The 22,491-nt window shown below is 38.5% G+C and overlaps 1 protein-coding gene across 1 annotated transcript in view; it reads left to right on the top strand.

Moving 5' to 3' along the window:
* LOC136858297 (uncharacterized) overlaps positions 1–22,491 on the top strand; it is a 285,771-nt gene that overhangs the window by 67,377 nt on the left and 195,903 nt on the right. The window contains exons 4-5 of the mRNA XM_067137726.2: positions 8,372–8,516; positions 20,898–21,027. Coding sequence (XP_066993827.2) covers positions 8,372–8,516; positions 20,898–21,027 — 275 coding nt within the window. The remainder of the gene's footprint in view (positions 1–8,371; positions 8,517–20,897; positions 21,028–22,491) is intronic.

Here is a 22,491-nt window from a genome sequence, read left to right as displayed (position 1 = left end):
ACATTGTTTTTCATGTTTTAATTGGCTAATGATGACCTGGACTAAGGTCGAAACCGGTACCACTTCTACTTATTATTAAATAAGAATGTAATCGCTGCATTTCTTAAATAGATTGAACCTTTTTATTTATTATTTCAATTTTAACTGTGGAAGTCGCAAACGAGTAACCTAACCTCGGAAGTAGCACGGCATAGACCTTTACCCGGGGCAGGACTTGCATAAGTGCTCGTGTTACATTATGTAGTAGTGCTTCTTGGTGGTATGTCTTAATATTTTTTTGGGCCAAAATGTCAAAAAAGAAATATGATGCAGTTATTTAGTTAATTTTCCGGGTTGAACCGTGTTGTTGTTTTCTGTACATTACGTACAGTTTGCCGACATTTCGAATACATTGCCGTATCCTTTGTCACGGTGACTGAAATACCCCTACTCGATCCGAGGTAATCAGTCTCCCAGGCAGCAATCATACTAGGAGGGTGGTTCCTGACCGTGATCTTTTATATTCTAGCCTTTCTGGCTGACGTAAGCCCCCTGGCTGTCTCGTGAGAATTCTGGAAGGTATGTGTCGCAGCCAGGTAGTGGGGCTTGCCCGCACCGTTATGTAATCGGAGGTTCGATTTGCGTGTCTACGTTGTGGTCTGTATGTCTTAAACTATGAATAATGGGCATGAAAGAATACTGATTTTATATCCTCCTCCTAAATTCATATTGTTCAGAAGTTTCTTGACTTCTATAGCCTCGCGGATTATCCTTTCCAGATTCCAAGGGATAGCTACTAGGATCTTGGTCTTGTCAAATGATATTCCGTGCCTTGTTTTGTAGGAATGCTTGGCTACCGCTGAAATATCTGTGGTTTGGTTCTTGGTGTGACCGATATGTTCTTTTAGGCGGGTGGAGAAACAAAATGTCTGATCTCCGCTTTTCCTGAGAAATGTTAGCTAAAACACTGTTAACTCTCATGAGTTACGAACAGTGCGAATCTAGAAGGCAGTGCCAGAACCAAGTGGTTTTTCAGCACAGTCTGATCCTGTTTTGTTTGACCTTGAATTCAGCGAAAAAATGGCACATGTCAGCAGCATGATCAGGTTGTCTCATCACAGTCCTAAGCTAAGGCCTCTATCATCCTTTCCACACTGTTCAGGATACCTTGGTAACTTCTCTCCACTTCAAACCATGCTCGGCCTATGGGAGTAATTTGTACGCATAATCCCTGAGCATATCTTATAAATAAAGTTGTAGGGGGTCCGCTGTCTGTAATTCCCTTTGTTTTGCCAAATTTTCAAATATCTGTTTTAGGTCAACTCAAGACCGAATCGGTGGTTTTTACTTTTCGTGTCTGTTTGTCTCTTTGTCTGTTCCACCATCATGTCGAAACGGCTGGATAGATCTCAACCAAATTATATATTTAGAGTATACTCATCCCGGGGAAGATTTCGAGATGCATATCATTTTAAAATCTTTGAAACGACGGGGGTTTTATAGGAAAACCACAACGGTTTTCCTCCATTGTTTCTTATACTATTGATTTTCTGTAAACTCTGTGGACCGTATGTGAAAGGTCTCTTCATTATAAACAACTTTCGTTATGTTCATAATTTACCTTACTCTTCAAATGACGGAGAAATTTACTATTTTCTGCTGTTACCATGCTCTGCATTGAGTGACCAACAGACCGACAACGAATATATGGGTTACCATGGCAACGTCTCTGACTGCTTGCCAGCAGGGAAGTAACGTATTGCCATTTTCCTCATCATTCCTTTAAATTCATGGTTGTTCCTTGGGTAGAAAGCAAGAGAGTCGTCAATCGACCATTCTGCGGGATATTGGCGGAATATCATTGGAGGTTATAACCGCCCTCGGAATAGCTTAAGTAATAACACAAATATTCATCTTCTTATCTGATTACCTAAGAATCCCTGCACCTAAATTGCTCTCCGATTACCGCTTTCTTATATCCATAACTCACAGCGGCATAATTTATTGAGGAGCATTTGATTTTCCAATACTTTCACTTGGTATTTACATATTTGTTGTCATCCGGATGTCCTCAGTTATAATCCATTTTCTATTAATTTCAACTTACTAAACTGTATTATTTTCTTCCTTAATTACCACGTATGTATGCGAGTGCTAATCCCGAAAGCTGGACACTCTTTTGTTTGAGGAAATATTCTAAGCTATGCAAATGTATAACTTTTGGCCCAGGAAAATTCCGAAATATGGATGCAATTTTAACGACGGAGCAGACCTTAGTTTCGGGGTAATTGGTGGCTAATCAGTAAGTCGTATCACAAATCAGAAAGCAAATGGCGTTTCATTTTGGAGAGATCTACAACTTTTGTCCTATGACTTTTCGTCGTATTTCTATCCTTAATACGTTAAATACAGCTGTATTTCTCAATTTCAAGTTGATTTTGTACTTTTACATGTATATGTTATCATTTGGCACACTTATAGGAAAGGTAGAATCATGACATTCGGCACGCACATTGACATGACCATTGGCCATGTTATATCCAAATTTTATGATTCTAGCTGTCACATGAGTATCAAAAATATAAAGTAGTATGTGAAAACTATACAAAATTTCATCCCATTCAATGACTCTAACTCAATCTACCCCATAAATATAGGAGATACGAGAAGATGTCATAGGACCAACCATGTGGAGCACTGAAAGGGGCGTTTGATGGTGAAGTCCGTTTGTAGATATGTCGTACAGTTTCAAAGCAGTAACTATCGAAATAAAGGTCTGCACTTCTAGAGTGTGTCTGTACATTGACAATTTTGGCGAAATTTCCGTACAGTTATCCGTTTCAGGTGTAATAATGACCATCTGCATATATTCAGTTTTGGTGTCTGTCTGTTTGTTTGTCTGTTTGTCTATAACTTGGAAACTACTGGATATATTTTTTCCACAAAACTTGATATTTAGAATCCACCTGTCCTTTGGTAGGTTTTAGGGCAAATATTGTTTCTAAATCCCTGAATTGACTGGGGGATTATACGAAACCGAAACCATGATTTTGCATTCCCAAAAAATATACACAACCAAACTTAATGTAAATTTACCTGACTTAATGGAAATTAATTTCTAAGCCTTTTTCCTCATGTGCATCATTTCAATATGAGGATTAATAAGGGAGATATCATTAACGGACCGTTTTCCGGTACAAGTCCCACCAGACTTAACTCGAGCGGTTGCGTTTACAACTTGAAAACTACTGAAGATATTTGAGTCAAACTTTACATTAACATCCACCTGTCCAACGGTAGGTGTTAACCGTCAATAACATTTCATGTTCCCGGAATAGACTGGCGGTTTATAGGGAACCGAAATGGTGATTTTACTCTTACACAATATATACAGTACAAGACCAACCTGACTGGAAATCGACCAAACGTGATGAAATTCCATCTCTAAAACTTTTTTTCATGTGCATTTTTTCGACAGGAGGATTAATAAGGGAGGTATCATAAACGGTCCATTTTTCAGGTTCAGTCCTGCAGATATAGCCCAAAAGGTGTTGTACATGGAGCAGGTTCCTTATCTATCCATGTAAATAAAAAAGTAACGACTGTGTGCCTGTTCATTGACTATTTTGGCGAAATTTTCGTACAGCTACACGTTTAAGGGGTAATAATGTCCATCTGCATATTTTTTGGTTTAGTTTCTTGAAAGTCCTAATTTTTACACTCCTCGCCGAAGAACCAGATTGCGGCATAATCTGCCAGTCGAAGAAGGATATTGAAATTGGGCAAAATTATTTGTTTTAGCCTGTAACGGACGGAAAACTTCCAAGATCTTTAAATTTTTCCCTTTTTATCCCGAAGAATATCGAAATATGGAGGCAATTTTAATGATGGTGCAGACCTTCGGGAAGTATTATCACATAACGGATGTCACAATCCCCGTTCAATTTGGAGTGATCTACAACCTTGGTCTTACGACTTTTTGTCGTATTTCTATCCGTTTTACGTTTGATTTTTCTCTATTTCTCGATGTTAAGTAAATTTGGACTTTTCACATACATAATTCATACCTTCCATCACTTATAGGAAAGATAGAATCATCAAACTCTACACGAAAATTGGTCCACCCAGTAGCCATATATGAGCTAAATGCTATGTATGTAGCTGTCACTTAATTATCCGAAAAGCAATGTAATGTGAGATAATCTTACCCAAATTTTACCCTATTCCACGTTTCTAACTCAATCTGACCCATGAATAGATGAGATATCATAAGATCAGCAATTTAAGCCGCTAAATCTGGCGTCTTATGGTACAATCCTTTCTCGATATGATGTACCGTTTAGCAGCAGTTAATCTGTAAATGAAGGTCTGCAATATTGTAAACAAGCACATAGCACATACTTTCGCATGTCAAACTATATATATTCACTGATGTTGATTTTGTAGCGATCGAGAACGGGTGTGTCTGCTATTGTAATCAGTACTCCCCACACCGACTTTGACTGGCAGTAGGAATGGGGTCCTTCTCCAATTCCTGTGTAACTGGCATTAATAAGGCAGGCCTACCATTGTAATGAATAATTCACTTCTCGATTTGACTTGCAGAAGGCAAGGGAGCATGCAGTTTTGTTCAAAACTCCCCTTACCCGATTGTGTTTGGCTGTAGGCAAGCGTTCCCACAGTTATAAACAGATGTACCCATCTAAAATGTGACTGGCATTAGGCATACTGGCCTGCTATTTTGATGGAAACTCACCAACTTGGTGTGACTGGCAGTAAGCTGGCTGGCAGTTGGAAAAGGGGCCGGTCATTATAATGATAACTGCACAACTCAATTTTGACTGGTTGTAGGGAAGTTTCCTGCCATTATAATAAAAACTCCTCAATTTGTAATATGTCTGAAAGTAGGAAAGGGGGGATGCCATTGTAATGGAAACTCCCCAAATCGATTGTGACCGCGCAGTAGGCAATGGGGCCTGCAATTATAATGTAAACTTCCCAATTCGATTGTGAATGACAGTAGGCAAGTGAGCCTGTCGTTATCATCACAAATCCGTAACAAGCACTTTACATTGGAAACAACGGAAGGGGACCTCTCCATGCTGTTTCTCAGATAACGCTAAGAGACATGCTATTTTAAAACAATCTTATTTACTGCATGTACAGTATTTACTTCAATATTCGTATACAATGCAGAATACCGTAGCGAAGCGCGGGTGCATTTGCTAGTCTACAATATATCTCAAAAACTTAACATGTTACAGATGTGAAAATTGATATTTTTAATATTTTAAAAATAATAAACAGGTATTATTTTGTTTTTTGAAAAACCACTTGATGTGGGGGTAAAAGGGACTGAAAAGGGGATTGAATTAATTTTATTAGGGTACTGATATCTCAAAAACTGAAGTTGTTACAGATATAAAAATTGGTATTTGGAGTCTCCTTTAAAAAGAAAGAAATACATATTCTTTTGGTTTTGGAAAATCCACTTAACGGGGGATGAAAGGACTGAAATATTAGTTGAATTATTCGTATGAAGATAATTATATCTAAAAATGTTGCAGAGTTGAAAATGGGTATTTGAAATCGCCTTTAAAAATTAAAAAAATCATTTTTGGAGGGTAAAATTAACTTCGGGGAGGGGGGGGGGGGGGTTGAAATAGGTGTTGAATTTTTTTTTATGAGGATACAAATACCTCAAAACCTGAAGATGTTACAGATGTGGAAATGTGTATTTGTAATCTCCTTTACAAATAAACTTTCTTTTTTTAACTTGTGACAAGACTTTCTCACGTGTATAGTTCTATGCCGCATGGTCATCTCAACCCCAAAAGACAATACCACAAACTTGGTTATCTGGGGTAAATGAAACTCAATTTTCCAGTGAGGTTTTATACTTCAGGGATTTTCATATAATGTCTTCGTACAGTACCGAGGAACGATTACTTTGATCAAATTACGAAATCCACGCGAGAAGCCGCGGGTAACTGCTAGTGTGTACATAAAGTTCACCGCAGATCATACAGCACACAAAATTAACGTCTTTCCCATCACCGTCAACTGCAGGCTTGAATACCAACCAAATACGACTTTTAAGTTTAGGATCCGGTTCAGAAGTCTTGTATTGTGCAATTTTTAGTTCGTTTGTTGCTTCTTCTTTTTACGTCACGATTTTTTGCCACCGTTTCTTTTCTTTGGAACTACAGTCCACATTTGTTTTCGATAACAGGATAGACGGAGAAGTCGAACTGAAAACCACACCACTCGACCGTAATGCAACGCACTCCGCTGACACACAGTACACTGTACACACTGAAGCGGTCAGCCCATAGAACTACCACAGCGCTGTCCTTGGCTCACCGTGTACCAATGACAGAGCGCTGTCCAGACCAGCCTGTGCGATGACGTCACGGGCTTCATATGTTCGAGCCTTTCAAAGCCCATTGCAGCCTACTGCCGAAGCAGCTCATGGGCTGGGCCTCTCCGCAGGACTCTGCTGCTTGGTACAGGACTGTCCGTGCCGAAATCCTCCTTGATATTCACCAATTGTTCGATCACATTGGCTTTCCACATTGTCTAGTAAAATCCTTGATAGCACTTTGTATGCTATTGACAGCAGAGATATCCCTCAGTAATTGTTGACATCACTGCAGTCACCTTTCTTATGTAAAGGGTGTATGATAGCTGATTTCCAGTCATCAGGGATCCTTCCAGTCTCCAAGCAGTTGACCAAGATCTGGTGTATGGCCTCTGTGATCTTATTTCCACCTGCTTTTAGAGCTTTCTCAATGATGCCATCTTCCGCGAGTGCCTTGCAGTTCTTAAGATGTCCGATGGCATTAGCAACTTGATGTATTATTGGTGGGTTAGATGGGAGGTGTATCTCTGGAGGATCCTCAACAGGTAATCTTTCCCTGGGCTTTTCACAACTGAGCAACTGCTCAAAGGAAAGTTCCACATTCCGGCAGTTACAAGTGACCAACTCCCAGTCTGTATTCTTAAAGTGAAAGCGTTTTGGTTTAAACCCCAAGAGTTCCTCTTTGAAGGCCCGATAAAAGTTTCTGGTGTTGTATGTTTTGAATTCTTCATCTAACTTCTCCAGTTTTGAACGATCCTAAGATCTTTTCACACATCTTATGGTCTTACTCGACAGTTTCCGCATAATTCTGAAATTCTCCTAGTCTTCCTTTTGTTTAGTCGAGTACCACTTCGTCCAGGCTGCGGCGTACTCATCAACTGCAGGATCGCATTTAGTATTCCACCATATATGTCGTCTCTTCCTTCGAGGTTGACCGAGGTTATTGGTCAGTTCGCATATGGTGGACTTGAGTTGGTTCCAGTCTTTCATATTTTATTATTATTATTATTATTATTATTATTATTATTATTGTTGTTGTTGTTGTTGTTTCCCGGCGGATGGCTGATAATCTAGTAAATATGGTACTCAGCTATAGGAAAAGGTTTGAGGAGCTTAAGTTACATGTTTCTTGATTTGTATGCATGTTTTCATTGTTATTGAAATGTAAATGTCTGCAAATGGCCTCAGATCTGTCCATTAAATAATAAAACCAAAAATTGGATTTGCTAATGTGGCTTTTTTTGAAAAAGATAAAGTGATGAGTAGTATGTAGAGCTGTTTTTAACCAGTCTAATTACTTTTCAGACAGCAACAAATAATTGTATGTAGGGATTAAATTAGTGATTGGTTTGTCAAGAATTAGATATTTTTCTTAGCTAATTCTTATTCAGATTAATCTCTGTCAGCATCAACATTTAAATCTTAGGTCTGTGAACACTAAACCTATCCAGGATTTTATAAAGTGTGACATCTTTTTAGAAATGTTGTAACAAGGCACTTGTTACTCTTTTTATCCTCTTACAACCTGTTACTTTTTAATTTCATCTGAAAATTACTTCACAATGCTGTAACTTCACTTTCTTTTCATGGTTCCTTCTAAATTCACTCATAAGATCAAAAAATCAGTAATTACTGTTCTGGAAAATCATAAACATTTTATAGATTAGCGTAAGCTGCTCATAAATTTTTAAACTCTATTCAGTATTCAGAGAACATTATTGTTATTGGAGCAAAAGAAAGGTGCAAAATGCTGTGAAAGGAGATGCAATAAACCCAGTAGTTTGTGAAAAAGCATAGGCTCTCAAAAGGTGGTTGTGTGATAAGAAGTGAATAGTTTATTTCTCTGTTAGAAATCATTATCATGAGGAATGATGACAATTCTTTTGTTTTGCTGATTATATTTTCTATAAATTGTTACTTTCTGTTCTCTGATAATTTCATTCTGACCCATTCGTTTCAGAACAGGACTAAATTTTAATGCTGTGTTTGTCAATCACTGCTCTTATTAGCATGGTTTCTTTTCTTTTTAAGGTGCTGATGAAACTCCAGGTCCTGTGAAGTGGACAAAACCATACTTTGATTGTGGTCGCTCCAACAGGTGGCTGGTGGCTGCTGTTGTTCCAATAGTTGACATATATCCACGGCACACTGGTTTCCGACATATAGAATATCCAACGTATGTGATATATTTCTTATGGGAATTGCATATCGGAAACTGGAGTGAAATGCCAGTATAACAAACTCATGGGGTTATATTATTTTTTTCGTTGTGAAATTTCATTAAACCTAAAATTGATTGAATTTGCTAGAAATTATGTCCCATAATAAGGAATAACAGATACTGTACCTGGATTAGGTTATACTCTGTATCCTTATATGTATCCAGATTATATTGCAACCTCAATAAGAATCTGTAACATAATACTAATTATGCATATTTGACAACTGAATATGTATTATTCTTGCAACATTTTTCATTAATCATGTGCTCTTTTAGAAACAGAAGTTTTTTACTTAGCAGAAAGTGTGTTGAACTGGTTTATATAGGTTAGATGTTAGATTTATAGCCACTTTGTCAAATTGATTTCTCATATAGTGGATTCAATTCCTTGAAATACACTGACTTTGCAAATGTCATGGGATAGTCACCTAATAGAGTGCGGGGCCTCCTCTGGCCCTGCAAACTGCAGTGAGACGCCGTGGAAGTGAGTCAACAAGTCCCTGGTAGTCCTCTGGACACAGCCGACACCAAATCATTTGCAGAGCGGCTGCCAATGCTGGTCTGTTTGTGGGTGCAGGATCCATGGCACGGAGCCTACATTCCAGGACATCCCAGATATGGTTGATAGGGTTCATATCAGGGCTCCTGGGTGGCCATGGCAGTCATTGGACCTCCGCTGCATGTTCGTGGAACCATTCCCAGGCGATGTGGTACCGATGTGGCGGCGCGTTATCATCTTGAAACACTGCAGAACCGTCTGGATGCTGGAAGGCCAAAAATGGGTGGGGATGGTCTCAGAGCAGCTCAACATACCGCGTGCCATTCAAAGTCTCTTCCAGAACAACTAGGGGGCCCATTCCATACCAGGAAAATGCACCCCAGACCATAACAGAGACACCAGCGCCCTGGACCGCACCTTCGAGGCAGGCGGGATCAATTGCTTCATGTGGTCTGCGCCATACACGGTGCCTCCCATCGGCATGGTACAGTTGAAATCGTGATTCATCCGACCATATCACGTTACGCCATTGTTCCAGTGTCCATCCCTGGTGACTGGCGACAAATGCGCGACGTTGTGCCCGATGACGTTGGGTTAACCGTGGCACCCGTGTGTGCCGCCGGCTCCCATACCCCATAGAACCCATGTTCCTATGGATTGTCCACTGGGATACGTGTCTAGCACGGCCTGTGTTGAATTGAGCTATGATTTGTTGCACGGTTGCCCGTCTGTCATGATTGACAATCCGTCTCAGATGTCGCCGGTCACGGTCATCGAGGGTGGCTGGGCGGCCGGTCGTTCATCTGTTGTGGGCGGTGACACCCGCATTCAACCATTCACGATACACCCTGGACACAGTTGATCGTGTGAAGCTGAATTCCCACACCACTTCTGAAATCGCACTTCCCATCCGTCGGACACCGACCACCGTACCTCGTTCGAACGGTGTCAGCTCACGACGACGTTCCATGTTACACCTGTCACATGCACAGCCACTGCTCACAAGGTCTCCTATACAACTGCTGCTGGCACAGGGGGCGTGTGGTGGGCAGACAACATACCTGCGCATCAGTGCTCCACTATCCCATGACATTTGCTCAGTCAGTGTACTACAAGATTGAGTTCTAAATCGATAACTTGAAATATTAGCCAAGATTAGCAATACATATTATTTGAAATTATTTTAACAGTTTTGACTTATATTGTAATTTTCATCTGTGTGGATGGTTGAATTATTGTCTTTTCAGTACATTCCTGGAGTATTTCTCAGCTTTCAAGCACACGGTCTGACACACTTTACTTGTAATACCAATATAATGGTCCGTTATTGGACATTACAAATTTTCCAGCTAACTCATTCCTGGTTGCCTGCGTTTCGCCCTCGTGTGCTAAGTTAGGCTCGTCAGTTGGGACTTAGCACACCACCCAAGACGCAAGGCTAGTGCATACCGTGGAGGCCACTGTATAAGATATTTGAAGCTACCAGCAGTGCCAGTGCACTATGAGAGCTATGTCTCATTTCCAAAATAGATGCCTGCCTGACCATCAAGTGATGTAGATGTTGATTCCCATAGGGAACCTAAAATATTTGTCCTGAATGAGTAATTTTATAATACCAATATAATGGTCCATTATTGGACATTACAAATTTTCCAGCTAACTCATTCCTGGTCCCAACTGACGAGCCTAACTTAGCACACGAGGGCGAAACGCAGGCAACCAGGAATGAGTTAGCTGGAAAATTTGTAATGTCCAATAACGGACCAATATATTGGTATTATAAATTTACTCATTCAGGACAAATATTTTAGGTTCCCTATGGGAATCAACATCTACATCACTTGATGGCCAGGCAGGCATCTATTTTGGAAATGAGACATAGCTCTCATAGTGCATTGGCACTGCTGGTAGCTTCAAATAGCCTCTGCAGTGGCCTCCACGGTATGCACTAGCCTTGTGTCTTGGGTGGTGTGCTAAGTCCCAACTGACGAGCCTAACTTAGCGCACGAGGGCGAAACGCAGGCAACCAGGAATGAGTTAGCTGGAAAATTTGTAATGTCCAATAACGGACCATTATATTGGTATTATAAATTTACTCATTCAGGACAAATATTTTAGGTTCCCTATAGGAATCAACATCTACAACACTTTACTTGCTTGTAACAAAGCATCAAAGCTTTCCTGGATCTAGAGTTTTGTAAAATAAAAATAAAATTTGAAGGTGGAATCATTACTTCCGTATTTTCTAACGGCCATGGCGCATAGTTTTGTGTTGAACAATTATCTGCTGTATGAGTAACAAAGCTGTGCTTTTTTTTCTGCCTTCGTTCTGCTGTCGAGTGATTAATCCATTCTTGAAATAAATCACTTGTCATCCGTGGCTTTGTATTGTGTCTATATTCACTTGGCAAGTTCTGTATATTTTTGAAAGAACATGGACTTGTATTTTCCAGTCACGAGCGGTCTTAATAGTTCCTCTAGAATTTGCACACAACAATACAGCAATCCTTTCCTTTGACTGGTTACCCTCACTGAACCATTCACCTATCACAGATAGTGTTTTCTTCAGCATTAATTTAAAGAACAAGACAGTCTCCTGTTATGTTGTACACGTCGTCAGAAGAAGAACGTTAAGTTCTGCAACTGCTCCTCTTTCCACGATAGTGTCCGGCTCCATGGCTAAATGGTTAGCGTGCTGGCCTTTGGTCACAGGGGTCCCGGGTTCGATTCCCGGCAGGGTCGGGAATTTTAACCTTAATTGGTTAATTTCGCTGGCACGGGGGCTGGGTGTATGTGTCGTCTTCATCATCATTTCACCCTCATTACGACACGCAGGTCACCTACGGGTGTCAAATCGAAAGACCTGCATCTGGCGAGCCAAACTTGCCCTCGGACACTCCCGGCACTAAAAGCCATACGCCATTTCATTTCATTTTCCACGATAGTGCAACATTATTTTTTAATTTAAAGTTTAAAAGCATTATGTTCCATTTTGAACTGAGATCACAATGTTAAAATTTGGGTAAAAGTTCCACCTTTTCAATACAATATGTATTGTGTTGAATACAATTTTAACAAAATGCAACATCAGTAGGAGCACCACAATCATCTCCACAAATTGTTTTGTAACTCATACCACATATCTCACAAAATGTTCTAAGCCACCAGTACTTCCTTTGAATTCTGTTAGTCAAAATAATCTTGCAAAAATTGCACTCTCTTGTATAAGAAAGGGCCACTACATGCTACATTCTTGGATCTTTCTTGTTAACCACTTACACACAGCACTGTCCACATCTTTGTTGGCAGCAATTCATATTTTCTCTCTTTGAGATCAAATTGTATCAGATGCAATCTCTTCTCAATTTTTACTTTGTCTTTGAGAAACTTTGAAAGTGTCAAAGCACTGATGCCACGTTTTCCTGCGACTTTTCTTTTCTTTTCTTTTCTTTTCTTTTCTTTTCTGTCTGTTTCAGTGATTTTTCTCTTATCCAATGAAAACTGTTCCTACCATACTGTACAGGTTGTAGGAGATATTGTGACGAACTGGTGAATGCCTTCATCATCAAATCCATTCAGCGAGCCTACATGACCCATCCGACTCGGTTCAAGGAATGCCTATTCCTTCACACCAGTGCAGTGTAGAGAAATAATGCACATGTTGTGCTTATCTGAGTGACATTTTATAGCTGCCTTCAAACATGCTCCAAACTTCAACACATTGGTAACTCGCATCTGAGCTCCCAATGAAAATTTTCATTTATTGAAAACAAATGCTATACATTTATTTGTTTTATTACTTCTTCTTTCAGTAACATATAAGAACAAACTGCCTTACCAAAGTTCAGTTTTGTTAAATCCTTTCTTTTGAATCTAAATTCAAACCACGTCAGTCATGTCTATGGAAGTTCATTCAAAAAAACTTACTGAAACCAAGCATTGTTTTTGTGTGGCCACTGCCTAATGAAAAATTATTTTCTTTCTATGTGGTTTTATTTAAATCTTAACTGCTTATTAGGTCTAATTTAGTTAAAATGACATTTTCATTTCATAGTGGAATGAATTATTAATACTTTAAACTGAAGATCTTGTTAATTAGGAGTTTTTTAAACTGAACCTTTCTAATGTGTAAATACAGCAAGTCAAAATGAAACTTATATACTAGGGGAAAGCTTGTTTATTTGGATTCAACAAAAAATGTAATTGTTACTTTATTTTAGTCTTCATTCTGGTTTAACAAATACACATTCCTCTAGTAAGGTACAAAATAAATCTACTTCCATTTCTTATACTTGCAAAGAAAATAATACGTTATTCTGTAACATGCATGAAACAGGTCAAAGTCAAACTCATACACCTTCAAGTAGTTTTTTAGCGATCTGTAAAAACACCATGTTTAGTCAATAATTTGTAGGATCCCTTTAGTACTTTTCTCAGCTCTTAAACAGTTAGGCATAGATTGTACCAACTTTTCACAATTAGGTGGATCTATTTCCTCCCATTCTTCGTATAAAGCTGTTTTCAGATCATCTTCGTAAGAAATCTGGTGGTTTTTTTTACTGCTGCATCCAAATAATGCCATCGATTTTCTATTAAATTTAAAAGGTGCCTCGAGTACTTCTGGGCAGTTATACAGCAGCCACTTTCTTACTTTGTGAGCTTTGTGCTTCGGTTTTATTATAACAACTTGTGTATTGTCTAATGGCTGGAAACAAGTCATGTACTAGCTGATGATGGCTGTTAAAGAGCCGAAACCGGTACTAGTTTAATCTATTTAAAATAAATTGTGTATTGATTGGTGGAAAAACACTTTTCTTATCTATACTTTGTGCTTCGGGTCGTTATCTTGGTAATACTTAAAGCGATCAAGTAATCCAATCTTTTAAGCCCTAGGTCGTGCATGTTCTTTCAGTATATTTAGATTTGCATTTTGATCCAAGTCAACTCTCTCGGTCTACTAGCTGACATGCACCCCCATACAGTTAAACTACCTCCACCATATTTGACACTGGGACGTAAATTGCTAAGTTTCATCTTCTCATTTGGTTTCCTCCAGACTGTAACCTTTCCGTCTAATCCAGAGAGATTGTATTTGCTTTCATCTGCAGAAATAACAGTCATCCAGAAGTCAAAATATTTTTCTGTATACACTTTAACTAAGCTCAGCCTTTTCTTATGATTAATCCTGTTAACAAATGTTTTCTTCCTAACTATTCTTCCAGTGTTATGTATTAGATTTATAGGATCATGACGCAACCTGAATGTTTCTTCTTCTTCTTCTTCTTCTTCTTCTTCTTCTTCTTCTTCTTCTTCTTCTTCTTCTTCTTCTTCTTCTTCTTCTTCTTCTTCTTCTTCTTCTTCTTCTTCTTCTTCTTCTTCTTCTCAAATGGGTCACCTAAGACCATGCAGAATCAACATTTTTCGGCCTTCTTTTTTGCCCAGTAGTTCTTCATCTTCAGCGATTGTGCATGTCTCTGGCCCTCCGACCATGCTGATCATGTGAGTTTCCTTTCTTGCTCCTCAAATCCCCATGTTTGAATGAGGTTTTGTATTTCCTTTCGATCGTGTAGATTTGGCAATTCTAATTTAATGAGGTCTTTCTCTAATAATTTGTACCACTTTGGTCTAATGGCCTTTGTAATGGAATTTGTAAATTTGATGTGAAAGTCTGTTAGGGTTTATTTGTTCCAAATGTCCTGCTAGTTGGATTCGTCGCATTCAAATTGCGTCTGTAATAATTTTGTAAATGTGCTTGTATATTGCACTATTAGGTTTAGGGTAATGAGTTCCGTTTATGATTCTTGGTCCTAAGATTTTGATTTCTAATTGTTCCTTTAATCCCATTTGTTGTAGGTTGAGAGTTTCCACAGCGTATTACTGTATTGTAATGTTGTATCTTACTGTTCCATGAAAGACATTGTTTATGGTAAATGGTTCTTGTTAGTCGAAAAGCAGTTTCCATCTTTTGAATTCTTGAAGTTATGGATTTCCTTTCATCACAATTTTCTGTAATCCATTCGCCTAAGTATTTGAATTTCTTCACCCTTGAGATTTTGTTAGTGCCCATGATAAATTCTTGTGGTGCATTTTTGATGTCAGTGATGTTTATTCATATTTGAATTTTTAATGTGTTTTGAACTGGAGATAGTTTGTGGACAGTTTTTTGTTAGATTATACAATTTTTGACAGGTCCAATGTGCTTAACTGATTTTAACCAGAAGCTGAAGTAGAGAAAGCTTATATATTCTCAAAACATGTACTTGTATATCATTATGTGTTAGACAATAAACTAAGTATTGTATTGACAAGGCAGATCCTTAATACATTGATTAAAATCAACACTGACCAGTTGTGGACATTATAGTCAAAATTATAGATCCTAGCTATCATAGGTTATGATTTTCATTTCCGTGTTGACGTATAACTAATATAATAGAGTTTGAGGGATGTTCCACCACTCAACACAATGTAAAATAAATAAATAAATAATAAAAATAAATTTTAAAAATAATAAATAAATGTCAAATATTTTACATTGTGTTGAATGGTGGAACATCCCTCAAACTCTATTATATTAGATCCTAGCTATTTTTCCATGAATGTTGTTAATTTTCCTTAAGTCAAATAGTTTCTGAATGTGGTCTCTTGTTGGTATGTTCCTCAGTAATCACAGCAAGATTTGGAGCACTAATCACTGGATGTTTCTTCACATTGCAATGTTTTTCCCTGAAATTGAGCCCCAGGGGCTCTGAATTTTGGAGCGTGGGTTGGCGACCACGGGGCTCATAGCCGATTCCTGGCATTGCTTCCACTTACTTGTGCCAGGCTCCTCACTTTTATCTATCCTATCCGACCTCCCTTGGTCAACTCTTGTTCTTTTCCGACCCCGACGGTGTTATGTATAGAGGCCTAGGGAGTCTTTCATTTCATGCCCTTCGTGGCCCTTGCCTTCCTTTGGCCTATACCTTCACTTTTCAAAGTGTCTCTCTGATTAGAGTTATATAGAGGATGGTTGCCTAGTTGTACTTCCTCTTAAAACAATAATCACCACCACCATTCCTGAAATTGAAAATTTTTCTCCCACTAACTTTGTCTTTATTGTTAATGTTGCATGTACTTAATATATCTACCGTATTTACTTGCGTATTAGACCCCCTTTTTCCCCCATCTTTTACAGCCAATATGCAATAACCTCAAATTTTCTGAAACGAATACATGACTTCTAGGCTATAAAGAGCTATACATTTTACATGTAAACATTCTACACTATTCTTTAACAAACTTATGAATGTATTAGAGTTATATAGGCTATTTTCGTTGGAAGCCAGTACTTCTAAATGTAAAAAGACGATATAGGGTGAACACGACTTAAGCCTACATATAAAGTAAATACCTGGGTATAGTCAGTTTTAGTTACTCATATCATGTCACTCGTTTCATCTCATGAATTCCTCTGATTAAGTTGACGTCAGGAAGGGCATACGGTCGTAAAACCTCGCTACGAAGATTTGTCTCGCTTCATACTTGACCCCGTAGAGAAAAGAAAAGAAAATAATGGCCTGTCATTTGTCTCTGTCAGTTGAGCAGTAGGCTTACCACACAGTAAACCTGAGTAAACCTAATCACTGTTTTCATTTGACTTACCGTCTTGTTACAGACTATGAATCTCATGTTAAATCCGTATTTGGCAAACTTTTTTACAATACTACTTGACTAGGAGGATTAAAGTAGTATTGTAAAAAAATTTGTAAGAAATTATCGTCTTGTGCCGCCAATTTCTGTGGTACCGGCATGTTGTTATTCCAAATGACGTCATATTCACTGCCATCTCTTCAAGCCACGCATCGAGAGCTTTCGAGGTCCCATCTTTTTTGAAACTTTTAAAAATAGTTTCGTTCACAACTATAGAGTCCAAACAGTGAGAATGTATTCCTAAATTGTTTTCTGGAGATGGTCTCTGATATTCCCAGTCAGTGCCTGAGTTGCAGAAGCAACTCCTTCTGAGTAAAACCGTGCTATAGAAAGCTAGAAAGCATGCCAAACTGCCAGCTGATTACTAGCGTATGTTACGAGTTGTACTTCCGAATGTAATACTTAGTGATGGAAAGTGTTCTCTGGATAACTGCAGCTGTTGAAAGCCAAACCCTTATTTTGAAGTACATTTCATGCTTGTTCTCAACATTTATCACATCAGGATTTACCTAAACAACTGTATACGAAATAAGTGAGTCCACATTATTTAGGTTAGGTATGCTATCAAGAAGTCAAGAAGTCTGTCAATACGGAAAATGAAATTTATAAATAATAAAATTTATAAATAATAATATCAAGAAGTTCCACGACTAGAAGATTAAAAATAAATAACAGGAAAGTTTGCCGCATTTTTGGATATCAACAAGTGTGGCGGTAATGTGTTTTATTATCAGATTGTTTAATTTCGTACAGTCGTTGTCTCCATTTTTTGTTTTTTTATTAACCCGTTGTATGTTTTGTTTGGCATCTCTGAAAATCATTAAGTAGGGACGTAAAATTATTATTTGTTAGGTACATTGGCGAGTAAAACAATCGTTATGATTGGAATGTTTTTATCATGTTTTAAATCTACTTCCCTCCAAAAAAACTTATATTGGCTTGAGTTACGAGATATTAAACAATCACTTTGTTAACGATCTCGCCTGCTATATTAATAGCAACAACCGTGAATATTTCTTAACTAAAGTAATCCTGTTTCCTCATCCCGTGGTGGCTTCTTTAGGCAGGCCCCAGTGATAGGGAGTTGCATGTACCATTTTTACCGCATATCAACCTCAATTTAAGATATTACCAAAATTTATTGGGTTCAACCTATTCAATACAATAGAATTTACAAAGTTAGGACTTACATCCTATTAAACTAAAATTTGAAGGGACATGTTTCGCCCTTTAAAAGGACATCATCAGCCTTTTTACACTCATACTCAAAGATAAAAGTCAGGATCCTGATTGTCATGGTAAAAAATATAAAATGAGAATATAAGATTAGAGTGAAATTATACAGTGTGAAAAGGCTGATGATGCCCTTTTAAAGGGCGAAACATGTCCCTTCAAATTTTAGTTTAATAGGATGTAAGTCATAACTTTGTAAATTCTATTGTATTGAATAGCTTGAACCCAATAAATTTTGGTAATATCTTAAATTGATGTACATTTCAATACGGACCAAATATGAAATTTGTAACATGTAAAGCATATCAACCTTCCTGCCATTCGTAAATCTCTGGCAATATGGTGCCGGGAATTGAACTCAGGCTCCCGAGAATGACAGGTAATTGTGCTAACCATTACGCTGGTGGTCATTCTTAACTACAAAACACAGACATGTATACATGGCTGATGCGTGCTTGCAATGCGCGGGTCGGACACGAAACTATTCACCTATTTGTGCGAAGTCATCAGAACATCAGTAGGCCTATGTTACAGAGGCGGACATTTGTTAACTACGAAACACAGATGTACCGCATGACTTCGACATATGTTTTCATTGCGTGAGTTGTATGGATGAAACTATTCTCAAATTTGTGTGCAGAGCAGAGCTGCAGAGCTCGAAGCGGAATCGTTCTTCTCTGACGAATTACATTTGGGGGTCTTGTATCTGAGATTTTTTTTTCATTTCATTTTCTTCGTCTCGAAAAGCCAGGGGAGGTCTAATACACGAGTAAATATGGTATTTATAACACACTGTACAGCGGCATAATTCCTGTTTACAAGTTTACCAATTTCTCAGGGTGATTTTCCTCTCTTATAATGAAAAATCTCTCTTCTTCTTTTTCTTCTTTTGAAGATTGTTATCTCTGATGCCCCATGCTAGCACTGAAACTTGTCTGTACTTCACCACTCTCCACAGCAAACTGAATATGGTGTCAAACACAAACGTACATCATTTATGCTGCCTGTTTACTTGCCCATGTAGAACTGCACGAGTTTCATTTTGACATGCCCCAGCAACATACAAAGAATCTGTTATATCTTGCTAAGTTTGGGGATATGCTAACTAGCCTGTGGTACCTTGATGCATTGGCACTGGTTTGTCGGTTGTACACTCCATTTGTTCAATTCCACTTGCCGGTCTCATCAGACTCTTGTGCTGCACACCAAAGACACAACAATGCTCAAGGCACTGACAGACGTCCCATGACATCGCCCCCTCTTTCAGGCTGCTCTACAATAGGGCAGCAGACTATCAAATGGACAACCATCATCTTCCTTTTGGTAGGCCATTGGACCGTGTAGACATCATTGATCCTGATCGGCAGTGTATACCTCTATTGTTCCACACTCAAAATGCAATCATAAATTATTTGTCCACATTTCTATTCATAAATGCATACTAGTTACCAGGTGCATGCATAAGTCTTCTCCAGTTTCACTAAGAGATGGCGCCAGCAAACAGTATGCAGCATATGAATTTGACACATACGTCAGATTGTTCGTCTGACATGAACCTACCAACACACACTAGCGTCTGTGTTGTATCGTTCAGTGATCATGTCGATGTTTGTCCCTGATAAAGAACATTTGCGGCATGCATTGCTTTTCTTATTTAATCAAAAGAAACAGGCTGTGGAAAGTCATCGTTTGCTGATAGAAACATATGGTGAAAACGCTCCATCTACTAAAACATGTGAGGCATGATTTTTCACCTTTGTAAAGTAAAAGACATGATTTTGACAATTTAAATGTGGTGATTTAAATGTGAAAGATGGTGCGTGCTCTGGTAGACCACAAAAGTGCGAAGACGAGCAATTGGAGGCTTTACTGGATGATGATCCGACTCAAACTCAACAGCAATTGGCACAAGCATTAAATGTGTCACAAGAAACAATCAGCAGACATTTACGAGCAATGGGGAAGATCAATAAACTCTGTTAATGGGTCCCACAATATTTGAATGAACGGCAAATGGAAAATCGCAAAGTCACTTGTGAAATGCTGCTTCAACGCCACGAAAAAAAATAATTTCTGTACCGAATTGTAACAGGTGATGAAAATTGGATTTATTTTGAAAACTTGAAGCGGCTGTCAACTGGCAAAGCTGGTCCTTCAACACCAAATTGCTTTGGCAAGAAGACCCTGTTTAGTGTCTGGTGGTACCAGAGCGGTATTGTGTATTATGAACTCTTGATGTACTGCGAACCTGTTAATGCACAATGCTATTGCCAACAAATTATTAATTTAAATCACGCATTGATCGGAAGATGGCCGGAATGGGCCAGAAGGCATGGCAAAGTGATTTTGTTACATGACAGTGTGCCGTCTCACAGAGCAAAACCAGAGAGAGACACCTTGAAATCGCTTGAATGGGACATCGTTCCACACCCGCCGTACTGCTCTGGCGTGGCGCCATCTTTCATTTCTACATATCAATGGGGCACACACTCGCAGAGCGTTGGAAAATGGCTCGACAAATGTTTTGTTGCAAAAGATAAGCTGTTTCTCTGGCATGGTATTCATAACTTACCTGAAAAATGGGCAAAGTGTGTAGAAGCCGATGAACAATATTTTGAATAAACAAAGAATGAATATCCCTTGAAAATTTCTTTACCACAAAAACCGGCAAACATTTGTGCATACACCAGGTATAGTGGTGTATGAGTTTCACTTTGACTCGCTGTATATGGTAAAATGGCGGGGACTAAGTAATTATTTTGTTACTCTGAAAAATTTGTAATCTCTGTGTTCATAATAATGACATTTCATGTTTAAGCTCTTAAATAGTACATATCAACATGCTTTATAATCAGGAATACATTTTAGAAGAGGTTTTTTTGTTTTTTCCTAAATATGCCTGTTATTTGTAGATATACAGCAGCCTCTGTGTTGGAAATGGACTTTGAAAGGATTGACATAAATCAATGTCCCAAAGGTGAAGGTAATAAGGGACCCAATCATTTTGCTGATACTGCAAGGTGTAAAAAGGAAACAACAGAGGTATGTATCAAAATGTGTATATTAATTAACTTCTCAGCTTAGTACTATAATTAGTATTCTGTATTTCATCCAACAGAATCTTCTGCTGTTTATTTTTCAGAATTCTATCACATTGACTCTTCTTATCTTGATTTACAGTTTACACTTAAAGAAAAGTTTTTTCATCATCTCAGTACTGTGCTTGTGTTACTCTCCTAAATTTTCACGTGGAAACCAGAAAGTCGACCCTTATATGGTTTGTAGATAGGACTCCCATCTAAAGACACAACATCAAACTCAAAGGGTAGACAGTATTTCATGTAAAGCTGCTGCTGCTGCTGCTACTACTACTACTACTACTACTACTACTACTACTACTACTACTACTGTACAACAGGGCTTTTTTTTTTTTGCTGCTCATTATGCAGTAGTCTCGGTAATCTGGCCCTCTCAGAACAAGAGGTATGCCAAATTGCTGGAAAAGTTAGTCTTTATGAAAGAAATACAGTAGAAGTCCGTTATAGAGAGAATTCACAACAGCGGAAAATTTACTCGCTATAGCAGATTGTCGTTATACCTGATTTTTGTATAAAAGTTGGAAAATTACCCTACACATTAAAATTGGTATGACCGGGCGAGTTGGCCGTGCGCGTAGAGGCGCGCGGCTGTGAGCTTGCATCCGGGAGATAGTAGGTTCGAATCCCACTATCGGCAGCCCTGAAAATGGTTTTCCGTGGTTTCCCATTTTCACACCAGGCAAATGCTGGGGCTGTACCTTAATTAAGGCCTCGGCCGCTTCCTTCCAACTCCTAGGCCTTTCCTATCCCATCGTCGCCATAAGACCTATCTGTGTCGGTGCGACGTAAAGCCCATAGCAAAAAAAAAAAATCTGTATGAAATGGCAATCAGTTTGCTCAAAACTTGCGTTTCCGTGGATGATATCCACACTATGGCTTACTTGTTTGTTATTTTTCGAAATCCGATACTACGTGAAAAGGTGTATGTTTAATTTCATACTAAAAAAATTACAGTACTGTATTTCTCCGAATCCAAGATGAACCCCACTTTTTCCTTCAAAAATCTTTAATTAAGCTCAAAAAATGCTTTGTGAAATCATATGAATGCCTTTGTTGTATAGTATTTGTTTTTAGACTTGGTCAATACAACAGAGGAGACATATGGAGGAACAAATGGCAAAAGGAAATGGAAAGAGACACCATGGTGGAATGATAAAACAAGAGACCACAGTCCTTAAAAAGAACAGTGCCTACAGAAAATGTTTCAAAAGTCAAACAGACAAGGACAAAGAACTCTATAAGTTGGCGAAAAAAGAATCTAAGCAGGTTGTCAGACCATGGGCATGCGAACTGCGTGACCTGTCCATCGTAGCTGGCGTCTTAAAACCATCAATTCTATACTGGTGGTGTGTGTCTCTTCAAGAACACTGATATTTGTGCACCTGCCTTGCCAAGTTATTTGCAGTAT

The sequence above is a fragment of the Anabrus simplex genome, chromosome 1, assembly GCF_040414725.1.
Source record: "Anabrus simplex isolate iqAnaSimp1 chromosome 1, ASM4041472v1, whole genome shotgun sequence".
Lineage (NCBI taxonomy): Eukaryota > Metazoa > Arthropoda > Insecta > Orthoptera > Tettigoniidae > Anabrus > Anabrus simplex.
The sequence above is the reverse complement of the archived record's forward strand: the minus strand, read 5'-3'. Positions and strand labels throughout refer to the sequence as shown.